We start from the raw sequence: 19,493 nt of genomic DNA on the forward strand, positions 1-19,493 counted from the left end.
TTCATGATGCCATTGGCCATCTAACCGAAGAAGAAAAAATTCTTTGAAAATATAATCTGTCTAGTAGGTAGTTGAACTGAGCCATGAACTGAAGCAAAAAAAAAAGAAACCAATTTTTTCATTTTGCATTGATGCGTACCTTACTATTTACGTTACTGATGCACTTGAATTGATGAAAATCCTTCAAAACAATAATTTTATCCCTGGGTATTTTCGTATACTCATGTATCATTCACCTTTTCTTCAAAATATAACAATGAGTAGGTATTCTTTACGCTGAAATGTATAAGTAATGTATAGCATCGAATGCCATCGTTATTTTCTCAATACGTATAATCCCAAAAATGTATTCTTTTCACATTTTTGTGCGGTGAAAATGAAACATTATTGGTTCATCTTATATACTTATTTGTGCATTTCCACTTCATCTTTTCCTATATTTTGCATGGAGGGTTCTCTTAAGGTTACTGGTTAAGTGAAAAGTTTTTTCATCGTTAATACCAATACAGCTATTCTTATCTAAGTATTGATACCTACGATACCTACACATACCTACATATAAAAAAGAAACAACTCGGAAATGTAAGATATTATTAGATTTTATAAGATATTCGTAGATACCTACTGCGTACCATTTCTTTTCAATGGTTTTTTTTTTTGTAATTCACTTCATTAATGTTTTAAATTCAACAGAGGTTAGGTGTAACTTTTTTTTGCTATGGAAACTTTCATCATCATTTTTATCAAATTGCATATTTTGAGGATTTTACTTTTAACAAGTGGATTTTACGATGTGTTGTGAAAAAATATTTAATATGAGGTGTACGAATTAAATAAAAAACACCCCAGTAACTTTAAGTTTTTCTTCGTGAAAAATACGTACCCTATACATACTTACACTTGCCTATGGTTTTACGTTTCCAATGAATATCTCTGTATATTGATCTTTTAATGATTGCAGATTAAAATACAATATCCTTACCCCTTAGTGTGAAGTGCTAACAATAAACCTGCTTTTAGTATTTGATTAGTCTTTCGTTTGAAGAAAACCGTACCTTTTGATGAGAGAAGTTTTCTCTTTGATATTCAAGACTTTAAAATGTTTTTGCATTATAATTCAGCCGAGGGAGTAAAATCGTGACAAATGCAAGAGCTCGCACAAACCAGATACACAAGTTGAACGTTTACAATAATCTATCGAGAGTATTATCTTACGTAACCTATTCATTAAAAGTTGTATGAACATTGAATAAGTAAAACCACTTCTCAGCTTTCTGCGGTTAGTATTTTTTTCTTATTAGGTACCTAACGTAAGTAAGTATGGAGCATCCCATGTAATGCAAGTTTTTTGCATATCAACGTAATAAGTAAACTAGTTAAATTATGGTTTAAAAGGTGTAGGTACGGGAGGTTTTCTTGACAGAACTTGACAGCCGGTGTAAGCTTTAAGAGTAAAATATCAGCGCAAACGTACATGGTGGAAAATCTTTGGTGAAACATTAACTCTTTACATTAATCATCACTCGGTAGCTTAAATTTTCGCTATTTAACCTAATCAGGGATTGTAAAAGTTCTCAAACAAACTTGTACGTGTTCAAGTTTGAACCAATTTGAAAATGAGCCTCGGTAGTTTTTTTTTAGCAGTTTTTTAAGAAACTGGGTAATACGCTCCACGACCGGTGGAAAAATATATATACCCACGTAACGCGAAGCAGAATACTTTCATCTCTTCAAAATTTATTATAAATGGGTAATTTATGTTTTTTATTGAAATTTAGCTCGCGTATTCATTACCTAAAATTAAATTGACGAGTCTTTAATGGAAACAAAGGCATTATCTTGGCGGAAGATTTCCAAGCAGTCTCGTCCTGCCTGGTTGTATTTTCGAGAAGCTCTATAACGCCACCTATTACGCAAATCTCCCTGTTTTGATCATTAATTTCACAAATATTGGGGATACCTACGCAGAAATAGGTATGCAAGAAACATACCTTCTCGTTATCCTATAACAATGTATAATTTTGCGAAATGAGTGAGGTATTTTATGCGTATTAAGAACATCAAACGTCGAAAAACGATCGTAAATTATCATCTATTCTCTAGATACCCACCGAAAATGTATTTGTAATTTTACACCATCAATTTACGTCCTTTTAATCGCGTAAGATAGTAATAAAGTGAAATCGCGTAGAAATATCAGAAGTGTTCAATGGGAAATTTTGTGCTCAGGGGTAGGTAAGTGCGTGAATTGATGGAATATCAGATATCGGTTTAGGTACCAACAACACTAAAAATGTAGACTGTGCACTCCACACATGGAATAATCAACATTTGATCAAACTGGTATAAAAAATTTGAACTTGGTTCGTATCCTCCTCCTTTCTTCTCCTTCTCGTGTCCGGGACATTCGGATCTCTTTAAATTCTCGCCTTCCATCTCTGCACCAGGCCTTCTGTGCGATTGTTCATTTCTCCCCACAGCTCCTCTCTAGTGTATGCAGTGCCTGTGCCACATACAAGGAGGTGGCCGTCAGTCTGTCTTTGTCCGCAATCCGGACACTCCACATCATCCTGAATGCCCATCTAGTAAGGTTTACTGCTGTCTGGGCACATCCACCTGTGATCTGGTTCAGTGTGAGCCACTCTACATACAGCAGTTTGTGTCCATTTGCCAGGTTCTCGTTACATGTGGCCTTTTCCAGATCCGACCATCTTTTCTCTCTCTCCTCCACTGGATCCACTTTCATCACATGGGTCTCTTTCATGAAACTACTCCTGGACTTCAGCCTTGGGGTCATCTCATTCTGGTTGAACATAACATGGCGGGGGTCTTGTTCTTTTTTTTGTTCTCTCTACATCTGCTGCCACACACCATCTTATCCCAGGGGGTGCAATGCCGCATATTTTTGGTAGGTGTTTAACACTGGTTGGTCTTAGGCAGCTAGATACAATTCTCATGGTGTTGTTGAGAGCAACGTCAATCTTCTTAACATGTGCTGATTGCCCCCAGGCGGCACATCCATACTCTGCTGTAGAGTAGCACAGTGCCATGGCTGTTGTCCTCGACATCTTTGGCTTTGCTCCCCATCTAGTTGATACCAGTTTCCGCAGTAAGTTATTTTGTGCTTCCACCTTAATTTTTGTGTTCTCACAGTGTCTCTTATATGTGAGGGTTTGATCTAGCGTGATTCCTAGGTACTTGAGATTTTCAGTTCTCCAGCTGCACCAGAGGTGTAATGATTATAATCAATGCTGCATCGATTATTTCGTCCCAAAATAATCGCACTAATCGGAGGATAATCCATTAATCGCTGATTATTTGGCCAAAAAAATTTGCTGCTTCACGATTGGTTGGAATTGAGTGACGTCAGCCATCGCCATGAATGTTTTCTGAACTATTATCTGAGCAATTTTTCATTTTCATTTTTTTACTCAAAAAGCAATTGTAACGAAGGGTTTGAAGAGAAAATGAAAATATGAAACATCAATTAACAAATTAAAACCAAAAGGAAGACATAAAGTATGTTTTTTTTACACGGATTCTCGAAAATCTGGTTTTTGGATGTTTTTTGAATCTCTTTTTTAAACACTTTTTAGATCCCCACCACAAACTTTCAAAACATCAGAAGTCTTCTCTCTTTAAGTAAAATCCATAATCCATTTTCAAAAGCTACTATCCTAACAGATTCTGGTAAATTTTAAATCTGCCAAAATCCAGATTCTCGAAAATCTGCCATAATCCGTGTAAAAAAAAACAAACTTATAAAATCAAGATTTGGATTAATTAAAAAAATTAGCCAAAAGGTCTGATTAATCGGCGATTAATCAATTACGGACGATTGAAAATAATTGGCGATTATTAATCGGAGATAATCGATTATAATCGTAATTGTTACACCTCTGAGCTGCACTCCTCCCCACACCAGCTTCAATGTGCATTTTGCCTTTGCATTCTTCAGGTGGAAGCTACACACTTGAGTTTTGGATGGATTTGGTCTGAGGGCATTATCCACATAGTAGGTCTGTAGTCTGTTCAGGGTTTCCTGCAACATTTCTTGTACCTCGGTGTGTATCCCCCGAAGCTGTTGCTGCTAGGTCATCTGCATACAGGAAGTGTCAGGTCTGGTCTCCGACTGACTGGTCATTTGTGTATATATTGAATAGGATTGGGGCAAGAACACTCCCCTGTGACAGTCCATTTTTGCCTTCTCCATCTACTGGATTTTCCCAAGTGGGTTACATAGAACATCCTGTTACTGAGCATAGATTTAATGATGGTAGTGAAATTGTGATCCTGGGTGACTTCATAAGTATACTTTCTTTGATTGATCGCCTCAAAATCAATTGGTAGAAATGTTGCGCCAAAAATACGTAACTGTTCAGACAGGTTTCCAGAATCCATTTCTGTCGTTACAAACTTCATATTTTTATAACAATCATTTTTTTTTAAATTAGGAATTTGTTTTTCTCAAACACCACGATGAAAAATTTGAAGTTAGTTTTGCCGGCGCTTATTTTCGACCACTGTATAATCAGTTACAAGCGGTTTTGAAGCAATTTGAAGCCTTCAACAAATTTTTGATTTTTCAGATTCAAAAGAATTCTTTAAAATCAACCAAATTTTGCTTTATTGTTCAATATTAGGAAATTTTGATTTTTTCGTAGAAAATAAATCGAAAATGTATTTTTGAAAATTCGCAAGACATCAAAAAATAGAATTCAGTGCCAGAAATTTTGGCAAATGTTGTAAGTACTTTAGAATGTCTTTTAGACTTTTTCTCAAAGTTGAACAATTTTTTCACCGCTTGTGATGTTTTTTAAATTAAGGTAAACCTTGAAACTTTTGTTCAAAAATTTATCACAATCGCGTTGAAAATTTTGAAAATTCTTAAGCCGTTTCCGCCATAGATTAGAATAAAAAATTTGGAAACTTGCTTATAAACTTTTTTTTTGGTGAAAAAATAGATTAAAACACCTTTATACGTAGTTACAGTTTTTCCTAGTGAAAAACGCAAGTACCTAGCTACACTTTACATCCTCTTGTTAACCGATTTAGCTCCCATTTTTTTTATAAGCTAGTTTTCAAGACCTAGGGAAGATTTTGAATCGGAGAATTAAGGGGCTCACGCGAGACTTGGGTACTATAAGTATTTTAGAACGTACCTCATCCCTTCATTTTGAATTTGAATAATGTGAATTTTGCCTAATACTGTGTCGAATTATTGCTGAATTTAACCAAAAAAATGTCATCGTATTCACTATAAATTGTTCGTTGGAAACTTAGATGAGGATTCATTGGCGGATCTTTTCCGGCAAGCGGGGTATCCAATTTTATTAGGTAATACCTACAATTTTATTTTGAAATCCATATTTTTCACTGCGAACCAAGTACATATATGCAACCATTTCTGCTCACAATAACGAATGATTTTCTTTCCTCTTTTTGCTGTAGGTATCACTTCAAGTCCTGTGGATACCGATGTAATCTATATGTAACTTGATTATAGCCATCCTGACTTTATGACATATTTTAAATCTCAAAGACATAAGTGGGTACTCACGTGTGAGTTACGTAGGTATCTTGATAAGAGTAATCTGGTTGATATGTCATGAATGTAAAATAAATACACCAAACGAATAAGTGCATCTGTTACTTTACTACTCGAGTATTCATAATTTACATTAGGTAGGAATTTATTTCGCGTCTGCTTTCCACACAGTCCTTCAAAATTGTTTTCCCTTCGAGTGATACAAAAAACGCGTAGTTTTTCCGTTTATTCAGAAATAGGTAAAACCAAAAAAACCTTTCGAAAATAATGAAATGCAAAAAATATTACAAGAATGTGAGTATTACAGAAAACCCTTGAAACGGTGTTTTCATGCGAAACGTTAGCTGAAAAAGTAGCTGACATTACGTCGTGTAAAACTAAAGGGAAAAAAATCGACAATGATTTTATTTGTTTCCCGGAATTTATGTACAGTGGCTTACAGCGAACTGTTGTCCGTTGATTTGTACTTTACTTGGTGTTTTTTTTCTGTCGCTGTAGCATTAAGGAACTAAAACGACATCGATTGTTCATCCGTAAAAAAAGAGATTTCCTCAAACTGCTATCATTATTTTCACATTGAGTATTAAAAAGTGATATTTCAAACAGGCAAATACTTCTTTTTCTTCGTCTTCTTTTTTTCAATGGATTGAAAAGGTGAAAAATATCTTAATCCTCGATGGAGGAAAATTTTTTTGCGTCATTAAACACTCAAGAACGAACATCTGTTGTTTTATATGGGAGGAATGGAAGGAAGGAAGAAAAGAAAAAAATAGGTAGGGTATAGTATACGACGACCTGTAGAGACGCCGTGTAACCTATTTGTATATTTTTTTTTCTCAATATAAAAGCGTTTAAAATACGAATACTGGTTGATATATAGGTGCTTAGGTCGCTGTCAAAAGTAATCGTAGTATAAAGGTGTAATAAATTGATGTTCGCGAATATGTTCGTTGTAAGGGGATAATATCTTTTTGATAATCAAATTTACAGAAAATGCTACACGTTGGTGTGATGAGTTTGGCCAGTGGAATAAAACGGATTACACCGAATGCAAAGAACTGGAAACTACTGATAGTGGGCCGGCGATAATTTATTATACCGGATACACAGTTTCCCTTGTAGCACTCTCCATTGCCGTTTTCATCTTTCTTTACTACAGGTAATAAGGACTTTTATGTTCATAAAATTAATAAACATGTTCTTCGGAATTTTACTAAAACCGACGAAAACTTTATTTCTAAACAAAAAACTAAAAAGCGAAAAAAAGCTAGAATTTAAATCTCTTTTAAATTTTCAGACTTTTTTTTACAAGTATAATGTAGATAGGTATACCTACTTAGTAGCTTAGGTTAGATCTTTATGGGTACTTATGCACGAGTAGATAATATAATATTTTGCTTAGTTTACTGCAAGCTTTTTGCTTTAGGGATAATATCTCATTTTTAAAAAAAAATAAAACAAGAACAAAAACATTTGCGAATTACGTATTAATTATTAAAAGTTCAATTTCCGGATTAAAATCGATGAATTACTAAATTTTTGGCGTCGAGTAAAATTTCTCGGTGAACTTAGGCTGAGTATAATTAAACATTTATAATGTTTGCTTGCCCCTTGGTAGTTTTCATTTACTGAGGGAATATTTTAAAGTCGTATTAATTGATGTAAAATTTTTCCCTCGTAAAATATCTCACGAGGAAAAGGCCAGAGATATGCATTGTTGATTGAGACGAAATGTTGCCTCCATAATTCACTCAGAGAGGTAAATACATATAGTTACTCGGCCTCGGTATTTCTAAAACTTGACATTAGAGAGACAAAATTTCCTAAAATTGGGTAGTTACCTTTTTTTTTTTTTTTCAATCAAGCTAGGTACCTCTATATATGTAGTATATACCCACTAAAAATTAATTATCTATCATTTTTCAAGGTGATGATGAAATTTTTAATAAGAGCGTGGAAAACTACCTTCAGGATTTCAAAGATAACATTGGAATTTAAAATACCTATCGAAAAATTGATTTGATAAAGTTTTGTTTTAATTTCAGGGAACTAAGATGTCTTAGGAATACAATACACACCAATTTAATGTGTACGTACATATTAGTCGGATTCATGTGGATTCTCACCATCACGTTGCAGGTAACACTTATTCAAATACGTAACCTATCAATTTAATGGGAAATTGGCCATTGATCTCTTTGTTTGATCGCGACAGAAATTGTATTTTCTCTCTTCAAAGCTCATCAGCTCCTTACTTTTGAAAATTCCTCTCGTAGAAAACGAAACAATTTTGCTATTCAATTGATCAAATAAAATTGAAAAGTAATTTTTCCTACTTGAGAAGAATGAAAATTGGGATATTCGATTTCAGCTTAAAGCTCTCTATATTTGTTTAAAGTTACTCGGCTGCAAAGTTGTTCAATTTTACGTTGATTAAAAATAAAAGTAGGTATAATGCCTAAAAAGAATTCAAATGTATTTTCATTTCCGACGTAGAATTTATTAATAATGAATGGAAGGATCAACAGGTTATTTTTTCAAATCGTCTTTTACATTTCTTTTTTTCCTTTTTTTCTTTTATTCTTTTTTGCAAGAAAATAAACATCCTATTTTAAATTACCGGCGGATTCTTTTGTAGTTGAATAATTGCTTGGATAAGTACACAGAGAGGTATCGATTTCGCTATGAAGTTGAAACTTTTTATTTTGTAATTTTTTTCACTTTGGATTATTTGTCATTTTTTGGTGTGTTTTTTAGATGCTTGCAAATGGGTTACTAAATTCGAAATTGTAAGAGATACCTACGTAAAACAAATCCTTTTTAAATGAGAGAAAATTCAAACATAAATTTTTTAAGGCGAACAAAACAAATGAAAATGAAAATTTTTTTTGCCAAAACATTCCGATCTTTTCTCCTTTTATCCACAATGTAAATAGGAATACTAGAGGAGAAAATCGGTTATGAATAAACAGCAATACCTATACCTACGTACCTACAGAAATATACTAGCTTCTTTAATTCAAATTATAATTTTTCTAATATTTTCAACGATGCTTCGACTGAAAAACAATCAAATTTTACGATTTTTTATATTATAGAAAAATTTTTTAAATATTTGAACTTTAAAAGGAATTTACTTCCTCAGATACTATTCTAGTAACACCATTTCAACCAATAATCGAATTTTGAACAAAGCTGGACATCGATATTTTTGTATGATTTCTGATGATGGCAAATATAAAAATGTTTGTAGGTACGAAAAGTTTGCCTTATTGTCGTGAAAAAAAGACCGCACATCTTACTTTAGGTACTGCTTATTTTTCATTTCATGGAGCAAAGAACAATTCAATGAGGTACCTATGTTTGTTGCGTTTTCTCGCTCAAAATAAAAAGATAGACAAAAATTGAATAGCCTTCGTTTCTCTAGGAATACATAATAAAACATCGAAAATCTTCAACACCTTCGAAATTTTCCATTGTTTGAAATTTTAAGAACCACTCCGCATTGAAATTTTCATTCGTGTAATTTTTTTGTTAGGCTTCTAGTTCACGTTCATTGATTTCCCCACAAAACTGCAGGGAAACCTTTCCACATGTCGTACTACGTAAATATTTGAGTAATTATTTTGATTTACGATTTAATAAAATAGTTTTTATGATTTTTATATAGGTCATGTTCCAAGGTCATGTGTCGATGTGTATAGTTTTGATAATATTATTAAATTATGCAACATTGACCAATTTTTTCTGGATGTTTGTTGAAGGTAAGAGATTCATTTTATTAAACCTGCTGTACTCTATTATACTGTATGATCAGTTGATCACAGCGTTAAAGTGAAATATTTGTTAAGAAACTTAGTAATACGTAGGTATACTTCGATACATATGTATTAATGCACGCTGCATCATATTATAAAGAAAATTTCACAGCAAAAATAACACCGAAAAACATTTTCATTATTGTGAATTTATTGGTTCGACTTGAGAGTAGGTCTAGGTATCTAAGTGCGCTTTATACATATCTATGTGTATGAAAAATATAGGTAGGTACCTAATGAATTTAATAACGGCAAATTGCACTTGTCGAACAAACTGAATTAGCACTGAAAGTCAATTTATACCTACGTGATTTTAACTCAATTTATTTCGTCATTAAAATCATAATTTCCGTTGAAAGCGGCAATTTATTTTTTTTAAAACTCTGTACTCGAGAATGGCACTTAACAGCTGCAACGTGCTCCTTAATTAATTTTAAAAGGATCTCTACCTATTGTTGGAGAAAAATTCAATTTTACCTCATTTTTTTCATACGTTTACGCGGTAGCATTAATTGAAATCGTTATTTACTCGGAAATTGTTTTATATCCATTTTAGTCGTCAATATCAGCCTTCCGTTTCCATTCGAATAATTTTCTGGCATTATCTTTTCATGTACTTCATGTCAATGGATTTTTCTACCTACCTACTTTTAATATAGGTCGCTAACACTTTAGCATCTTTCATATGTACTACCGTACGCACCTAACATTTTATTAGATAGCTGGATCGGGATGCTATTTCAACTCTTAGCCGGCGATAGGTTGTATGGCACACCTAGACGAGTGTGGTACCAACTTGTAGGTCTTGCATCTATTCATGGGATGGGAGGAAACTACAGGCGTCTAACATGTACATACTACTAAATGACCAAAAAATGAAAATTGATCAAAATAAAAAATTCGACCTGAGGGATTCAGCGTAGAGCATTTTTTTAAACTGGAAATTGCAATTTTTAGTATTGGCCTACCCAACAAATTTTACAGTAATTAATCAGTTTCAAAACTTCAAAGTTACATAGATCCTTCAAAAATGAAGGTAGGCCAATACTGAAAATTGCCATTTTCAGTTTAAAAAATGCTCTACGCCGAAGTCCCCAAGTCGGATTTTTTATTTCGACTGATTTTAATTTATTTATTTATTTGGTACATGTTAGACGCCCGTAGTTTCCTCTCATGACTAGATAGAGGGTCTTGTACGTACACGTAGAGCACCGTGTGTTCGCCTCGGCAAGATCTATACGTTGGTACCACACACTCGTTTTGGTCTGCCATACTACTCGTACGTATCTACCTAGCGTCGGTGGTGCCTACATAGTACCTCTACCTACTACCTACAGCACACCATTAAACCCGGAAAATCAGCCACTATAACCTCGTAGAATATCCTTCATCACATATTTTGCTGACTTGCTTTAATAAACTTATTAAAATAAGTACCTACACTCGAAAGATATGTCTTCGTTAGTTGTAATCTGAATGAAAATATGAAGACATGGCACATGTACGTAAGTACCTATATTAATGGATTATGAGCAACGTTTTAAAAAATAAACACTCGACTTTTTTGTGAAATCTAAATGCTGTTGCCAAAAAATGCTTTTATTTTTTAATGTCGTTGAAATCTCCTTAAAAACGAATAAAATATTACACCTGGTTTATACGAATGGTGCTTTGCTCTGTTTCGATCTTGTTAGAGATTGCTGTGCATGAATGTTTTGAAAAATAGTGTGTCCAATCACAGCAAGCCTTCCTTCCCGCAATGACATAGGTAAAGCAACCTATCCCAAGTTCACATAAGTTGCATTTTTGCCTTTTCATAATTTTTTTAATTTCTCCTCAAAAATTGTCAGATAGAAGGAAGAGCATTGAGGTGTCCTATTCAAAAAAAAATACACTGAAATGAACTCCCTATCCGTGAAAAATTGATAATCAGCGGGCCACTGTCCTCTCATAACAGTGAGAATGTAAGGACTAAATTTTTAAAAAATTTCATTTGTAACAAAAGAAATTCAACATTTAAAATGCAGAGTGCAGCCTATACTTCATTCAACTGCTGGGTGCAACGTGTACGAAAATTACAGTTCGTTTCAATAATCTTTGGGTATTTATTTTGTAAATTAATGTTTACCAAACAAGAACGCTGTACATTTAGAACGCGTGTTTATAAAAAAATAAATGAAAAATGTTGGTAAATATAAAGATACACATAAAACGTGTACTCTATACTGAAGTACCTACCTTACATTGGTGTACAAAATCATCTCAATATAATAAATCAAACGAAACTTATTCGCTTCATCAGACAACAATTTTATGCGAGTATCACCTACCAATATATACCGAACGCTAAGAACGCAATTTTCTACTCGCGCTTAAAGTAGTAGATTCGAGATAATGTTCAAGTATTTGGCGTGAAAAAATACTTATACAAAAAATTCCTCTGGAAACCCCAAGCTTCGCTGTAGAGCTTTTCTCGTCAACTTTCCGCATTCCTTTGTATAAATTCATTGAAATGCACTCGAAAAAAAAATTATAGTATCTTTTTAAGTCGCATTCTACTCGACGATCTGTTTGATATAATTGTATAAATAAATCTGCGCAAATTCTCTCGCCAAGGTGTTCTCATTCTCAAATTTTCATAAAACATGCAAAAATACATTTGGTTAGTAGATTAAACGATATAGGTATGTATTTCTACCTAGCTACTTATGCGTGCATCATTCCTCGAGTGTAAGAGATGAATTTGAATTTTATGGATCAATATGGTTACGTAAGCGTTAAACATTGCATTTCAATTAGTGAAACGTTGGTAAAGTAAACTTGACTCTCTCGTTTATGTTGGAAATTGAAATTAAAATGTTTAAAAATTAAAATCATTTGCATGCTTTTTTTGATCGTTAAGGTACCTACGTACACCTACTGAGACCCGGTATCGTCGAACCAAATCTCTTATTATTTTCATTCGAGGTACTTTTGCAATAATCAGAATTCTTGATGGCATGTAAAATGAAAAAGATCATAAAAAATGTACCAACGCGACCTTTGAATAATACCTATGCTGCTAACTTTTCTTACGCTTTTCATTCGAGCTTAGGTCAAGTCAGGTATAAATTTGATTGAAAAGGGGTTGTCAGATTAGTTTTCCAATTATGATTCAGAATATTGTACTCGTACACTTTTCAATTTAAGTAAAAAATTATTCGTCAAAATTCATTCGAAACAGAAAATATAAACGTAAGGTAGCGTAATAATGGTGATAGTGGTGCTAAAAAGGGCAGAAGTAGGTATGTACTTTGTGTAGCATTGTAGCTCCTAAACAAGCATCGTTGCTTTGAATTTCGACGATACCCACAGAAACTTTGCCAACTCAATAAACTGAAACGAGATCTAATGATGCGATGTACACGAAGAGCGAATAAATTTTATCAGGCTGACAAATATCTAATTTTACTTAACATCACCTCGGTTAATAATTAGCCGTAATGTACGATACATAATTTCTCTTCCGGTTATAGCAATTAATATGTAAATGTTTATTTTTTTCTGCCACTAGGTATCGCCCTCTTTAAAACATAAAATCACAGCAACTAAATAACTGTACCTACCCCATTCGAGAGATTTATGTTAATTTTTATAGTTAGAAAACTTGTCATTCTGCGTAACACAAACGCCTCTCGGATTTCATTTCATTTAATTAAAAACGTCCCTAAAATTATCGTATTTTCATTGTCAAGGATTTTCTCGAATATCAAATCAAAATATTTGTATATACCTACTGTGAGGTGCGATCTGAAGATTTTTTTTTTAATTGATATAAAATTTGCTCGCTCGTATGCTTTTTTATCGCATTACTTTTTTTTAACCCTCGGAAAACTTATGGTACCTATATCAGACAGCTACACATTGTTTGATATGTAGGTATTTAGTTATTTATACTCATACTTACTCAAATTCTTTCTGCTCTATATACGTGAGTACCTGCTGTACAAGTGAACGATTTCTTCAACTTTAGCTCACCAATATGCACCAAATGTCTACATTTAATTGTAGGCTCCCCAGTCTTTTCTGTAGCAATTTTGTACATTCAGTCACAGCAATTAGGTAACTTATTTAAAGCCAACGGGTCCGGTTACATCTTGTCAACCTTTAAAATCTCAACAAAAAGCACGGGGGGAGCCCACAACTACGGATATGGATACCAATTGCCAACCTGGCATCAGAGTGGATCGCAAAAAAATATATATATATGTTCACGACAGCACACTTATGAACCCATGTATGGGTTAATCTTGCATAAGAAGTGAACCAGTAGGTTTACCAGCCTGGCTCACTTCGTAAAGGCTAAAGTTACATAACAAGTGAGCCACCGGTTTCAAACTAGTTTTGTCAAAGTTAGCTGCGCGCACCAAATGTTTCTCAGAGATGTTCGCTAGATGTAGTACTAACATGAGGCCTATAGAATAGGAAGTACTGGTCAGCATACCCAAAGCCCTGTTGAAATTGGGTATGCACGATGATAAATTTGACTAATGATTTTTCTGTATTTTATTGCTCTATGGGAATACTGTTGATACCAAAAATTTTGATGTGGTTCAGACTTTTTGACAACCAAGCAATTTTCACAAAATTCAATATAGTTCAAAAAAATTTTAAATTTTTTTGAAAAAATTTTCTCCAAAAATTGTTTATTCTGTTTCTTGATACAGATAAATTATATATTTCAATGACTGTGCAATTAGAATTTCGATTAGTTAATTAGAACAGAAATTGAAAATGATTTTAAAAATTTTGAAATTTTGAAAAATTGGCTCATAAGCCTACCGCGATGCCTATATATAGATTTCCCCCATACATTACACAGCCCATGATATTTCACTGACTATTTTCGGACCGACTTCGGTTTGCACTAGCAGGGGCGCACTTCATTTTTTCCACGTGTTCTCACAACAGCTTACTGCTGGGCCATGAGAAGAAGGTATATACTCCACCAGGTTGGAAAAAGACTTCTATTTAGGCTTGTAATTCGATTTCCGATTTTTGAGGAGAGCTCCCCACTCAAGTGTATGTTTTTTAGATATTCCCCAGACTTTTTCCGCCATCAAAAAAATGTTTTCGTTGACTTCGAGAGAGGTGAGTAGCTCGATTCGCTCGTGTTTGTATTGCCAAGTTGATAAAATCGGATAATGCAGGTCTTTAGAGGTGTTTTGCCTTATGTACACACTGCGTTGGCTTGTTTTTGAATGTCTGTAGCAGGCGAAAACTGAACAGACTTTTTGCAGCCCGGTACTGGGCTGCAAAAAGTCTGAGGTTTATCTAGTATGGACTGCGTAATACCATTTTTCATGTGTATATATATATATCGGAGGATTTTGACCAAAGAGGATACCTTCATTTCGAGTTGAAAAACACTCAGGAAAAAAGTCAACTCTGAAGGTGCCCCTAGAGCGAAGATATACACTTATACAGGGTGCGCAAAAATATCGAGTACCTCCAAAAAAGTTTATTTCTACTAAATGTTTTGGTTGGTAACAGTGAATGACGATAATGACAGTACATGACTGATCGTTGGACTGAGTTTATAACATTCCAGCAATCATGCATGTAGGTACATATTTCACGTTGCCAACCTATGAGTATTAACAGTAAACTTTCTTCGGGGTACTCGCCGATATTTCTGCGCACCTTGTAATTCCTCATGGAAAAGGCACGGTAAGTGTTATAGAGAAAAAAATACAATTTTTTCGAAAATATCCCACTGTTATACTTAACTTAGTATGTCTTCTACCCAGGGGTACCACCTGAGCTAAAAAATTTTCTGGTTCACTTTCTACTCAAAACGAAAGTCTCCGCTGAATTTGGTCAAAATCCTGCGGCATTTTTTTAGTGATCCGCTCCAACCTGATATACCTAGACCTACCTACTAGGTTCATATTCATCTAAACGATGGACCTTTTGGTACGAATTTTGAACACTTGACTCTTGATATCGTTTTTGTTACAGGATTATATCTTTATATGTTGGTTGTGCGAACTTTCTCTACAGAAAATATTAAATTAAGAGCATACTTACTAATCGGCTGGGGTAAGTAAAAAATATACCTAATTTTAAAATATTTAGGAATCATTGTATCGGTATAGTAGCTCAGAATTTGAGCGAAATGATGTCGAGCAAACTAGCTTGAAAGCATCAATTTTTTTCGTTTTGTGTTTTTTAACAGAACCAAGTTTTAAAATTATAGGTACGAATGATACAGATAGGTACATGAATTTTTCATTGAGTTCCATTATTGGACACTGCGCTTTCCTTTAAAATGGCAAAAATTTAATTTCTGCTTCTGGCCTAAAAAATTTTTTCGTCTACGGACATATTAATTGTATTTAAGAAAGTTATAAAACGATTGAAATTTTAAATGGCGAATGGTATCTGAAAAAATTAGACAACTGTACATTTAAATTTGTATGCGATAAGTAGGGTTACTCTCGTGAACTCGAATAATAATTCAGCAATTTTATTCGGTATCAATTTTGAAGATAGGTATCGAGAAGGATGAGGTTTGTTTCATTTTAATGATAAAGAATCCAAAATGGATTTTAAAACTGAAAAAAGTTACAATGTACGACTAAGCTTGCTGCACCTACACAGAATAATAAAGCTTAGCAAGCCCCATTAATATTATGTTTAATAATTTTTTTTGCAGGTATTCCTGTGCCCATTATAACAGTTTGGAGTATAGCAAAACCTTTCGAAACTTTAGATGTTGAGGTAATAAAAATAAATTATTTTATGGACTCGAAAAATAGTAGGTACATAATCAGCTATCCCATGATGCATTACAATCCTGTGTTAAATTTTTACACCAAGTAGACACAGTTGTAAAGGAGGACATAAAATTCTTTCGTTACAAGAAATTCACAAATTTTTTCATCATTCTCATTTATTTTCCTAAATAACTGTATTTATAAGTCATAAAAATCTCATCATAAATATGGGATTTAAAAAAACAAAAAAAATGAATTTCATCGCGCGTTTTATGATTTAGTAAACACTTCACAGTTGGGAAAATTTGAAAGTAGACGCAAATTTTCCATATAAAATAATTTTTCTCCATATTTATCCGTAAATCTGTGTAGGTATTTAAATTTTATCGCTTCGAGTAAAATTGGAATTTTGTCATTTACAAGTGTGTAATTTATCACGAGGAAAAAATCTTCTTTTTGCCCATTCGGTTTTTTCTTCTTTTTTATGTTGACATTTTTACTACTTACGTGTGTGAAATTTATGAGTAGAGTTTATATAAGTTGGATATTTTTAAATGAATTCTAATTTTTTCAAAATGAAAATTTCGAGCATCAATCAAATGCTTGGAATAAGTTGCAAATTTACATTTGTATCCACCAAGAAGGGTTTTTTGGTCGTCGTTGCGATGGTTATAACGTTTCGTTATAGTTGCGTTGACAATTATCCTCGAAATGGGTTATTATTGTCACAACGCGGTTACAGAAGTAGTACTTGTAAACTGAAGTAGGTATACAACAGTATAACAAACATTTAATTACATTTTAATTAAATGTTTGCCTTTGTGAGATATGACCTTTTTTATATTAGTTGTAATTTTAAAATTAAAATGAAATTGAAATCATGTTGCAGGGAAGCAATAAAGCGATGGCAGAGCATTGCCCATGGATGATACCCAGTATCGCTGACTGGATTTTCAAGTTCCCAGCTTTATGCATTTTGAGTCTAAACTCAATTTTCTTAATCAGAATAATGTGGGTGAGTTTTTTTTAATATCAGTAGTTTTACCTACTTGCGTAATTCCAGGTCCTTATGGGAGAAATTCTGATCAAATAGGTATCTGGAGTAAAAAAAAAAATGAAATTAAAGTTCGAATTTCTTTTTAGTTTTTTAATTTAATTACCTATTGCATTTTCCTACATTTCCTAAAATTTTCCAACTTTTACGGAATGCTGGGTGGAGATAACTTGCCTTACAAACTCTCCCTTGCTTAGCTGCTTAGCTTCTTCCTAGCGTTCACGTCCGAGTTATAGTTTGATCACTACTTCTTCGAACACTGTGAATGCATATCTATGGGGGTGCGTAATTATTTAGCCGCTGTCTTTTGTACAAATTATGTGAGAAATTCTTCCCCCTTCCTACACTTCCCACAAATCTAGCATCTAAAAATTAATTCAAGATGAGTCCTACATCGAGAAGGATAGGAACAGATTATCAGACGAGTTTTTAAAAAAATTTCCAACTTAAATTCGTAAATTTTGTAACTCTTCTTGTTAACAAAACAGTGAAAAATTATTTATCGCAAACTTATCTACTTACTTACTTTGAATAATTATGATCCTTTTTTGCGATTTCTTTTCGTCAAAATGTCGGTAATCGTTTAAGTCGCTTAGTTAAATTTGCTCGTGTTTTGTTGTAGAAGTTTAAATTGGTTGATAATTTTAATGAGCCCTTTAATGTATCTTTGACACCTCGAGAAAATGTTTTGTTTGCATAAAACGTTAAGTAAACATTTTCAAATTGACTACGATTATAAATCATTAGGTAGGCCGGTGTACGTTGTATAGGATGGAAGAACGATCGCTATACTTGTGAAATGCGTTGAAATGTGATAACCAAACTGACGTCGAATTAAGTTAGGGCTTCAGACGTATTGGAGTAATACACAGAAATAAGACGTCATTCAAAGGGGAAAAAAAATTAAATTTGCTTTGGTTTTAACCTGTCGTACAGAAGTTAAGCAAAGGATCTTGCTTTTATTTCTTTTTTTGCCTTTGTTCACGTTTATTTATTATTTTATTTGGAATTTTACATTATAAAAGTTGACCCATTTTCGTTCACTCAAGCATCCCATTTTGAAAATTTCATCGAATTATTGTAAAAGAACGCTGTAAATCTACTTAATCAATACAAGCTTTTGTTAAAAAGAATAGGTACCTACGCGGCTTATATATTTAAGACCTACGTATATACGTTCCATGACATTTATGGAATGGTGATGTTTCTGCAACGTATTTCAAAGGTAGTAGCGCGTTATAGTCGACTCAGATATGGCAAAATCAAAAAGCCTATTTAATACAATCAACTCGAACTGTAGTACGATTTATTTACGAGAAAAACTAAGCGTAATATGTAGTATAAAATTTATTTGAATTTCAGGTTGTTGTTGTTTTTTTAAAGAGATCGATAAAAAATACCGTATAATTTTGTTGCACTAAATCTGAGTAAAGTTTGATCTTTTTTCATCTGCTTTGGAAAAAGGTCCTTTAAGCTTCGGATGTGAACGTTACCCCTTTGAATTAACGCTTGCCATGATAAAACTTATTGGTTTAGGATTTTCAAAACATCCTTTCGCGTGTCTGTCAATCAATTGAATAAATATTTAAAAACTTACCTGTGGAGCTCGTGAAGAAAGTGTTCTTTCTAAAATACGCGTGTCGGCCTACCCAGTTGACCAAATGCTAGCAAATTTTGTGCTAGCGTAAATGGTGCCGGAATTTGAGACACTTTTTTAAAAAAATGCTAGCAAATCAGTTGCGATTAGGTCGCATTAGAGTAGCAGAATTGCGCACAAATAGCTAGCACGTAGCTGGCACAAAGCTAGCAAAAAGCTAGCATTTTGTTGGCACTTTGCTCTGCATTCTGCTACGTACATGCGACTAAATCGCGACTGATTTGCTAGCAATTTTTGCAAAAAGTGTCTCATATTCCGGCACCATTTACGCTAGCGCAAATTATGCTAGCAAGAAGCTAGCGTTTTGCTAGCGTAGAAAAACTTTGATCAGTAAAGTAATTAGTGTTAATTAATTTTTAAAATTCTGGGTGTTTATTTTTAACAGGTGGTAGTATTCCAGGATATTCCAAAAATTAGGCGACTGTCCCAGCTCAGAGCTAGCATAACGCTAGCATCTTGGGATAGTATAAGAAGAGTGATGTCACTCTTCTTACTTTTCAACAAGTTACCACCTTGAGCTTATATTCAACTTGATGACACACTTTATCTAAGAGTAGCAAACTATACCATGAGAGAGATCGACGCTAGCAATTCGCTAGCATCATGCTAGCGCTTAGGTTGAAAAATCTCTTTATTAAATAAAAAATGAAGTTTTTTT

At 33.6% G+C, this 19,493-nt stretch overlaps 1 protein-coding gene across 3 annotated transcripts in view; it reads left to right on the plus strand.

The window, feature by feature from the left end:
• Positions 1-19,493, plus strand: part of LOC135831854 (diuretic hormone receptor-like) — a 102,102-nt gene that overhangs the window by 59,477 nt on the left and 23,132 nt on the right. For all 3 annotated transcript variants that reach the window (XM_065344668.1, XM_065344669.1, XM_065344670.1), the window contains 6 exons: positions 6,539-6,707; positions 7,594-7,687; positions 9,219-9,312; positions 15,367-15,447; positions 16,064-16,128; positions 17,014-17,139. In XM_065344668.1, the coding sequence (XP_065200740.1) occupies positions 6,539-6,707; positions 7,594-7,687; positions 9,219-9,312; positions 15,367-15,447; positions 16,064-16,128; positions 17,014-17,139 (629 nt within the window). The remainder of the gene's footprint in view (positions 1-6,538; positions 6,708-7,593; positions 7,688-9,218; positions 9,313-15,366; positions 15,448-16,063; positions 16,129-17,013; positions 17,140-19,493) is intronic.

This window comes from Planococcus citri, chromosome 1, assembly GCF_950023065.1.
Source record: "Planococcus citri chromosome 1, ihPlaCitr1.1, whole genome shotgun sequence".
In the NCBI taxonomy this organism is placed as follows: domain Eukaryota; kingdom Metazoa; phylum Arthropoda; class Insecta; order Hemiptera; family Pseudococcidae; genus Planococcus; species Planococcus citri.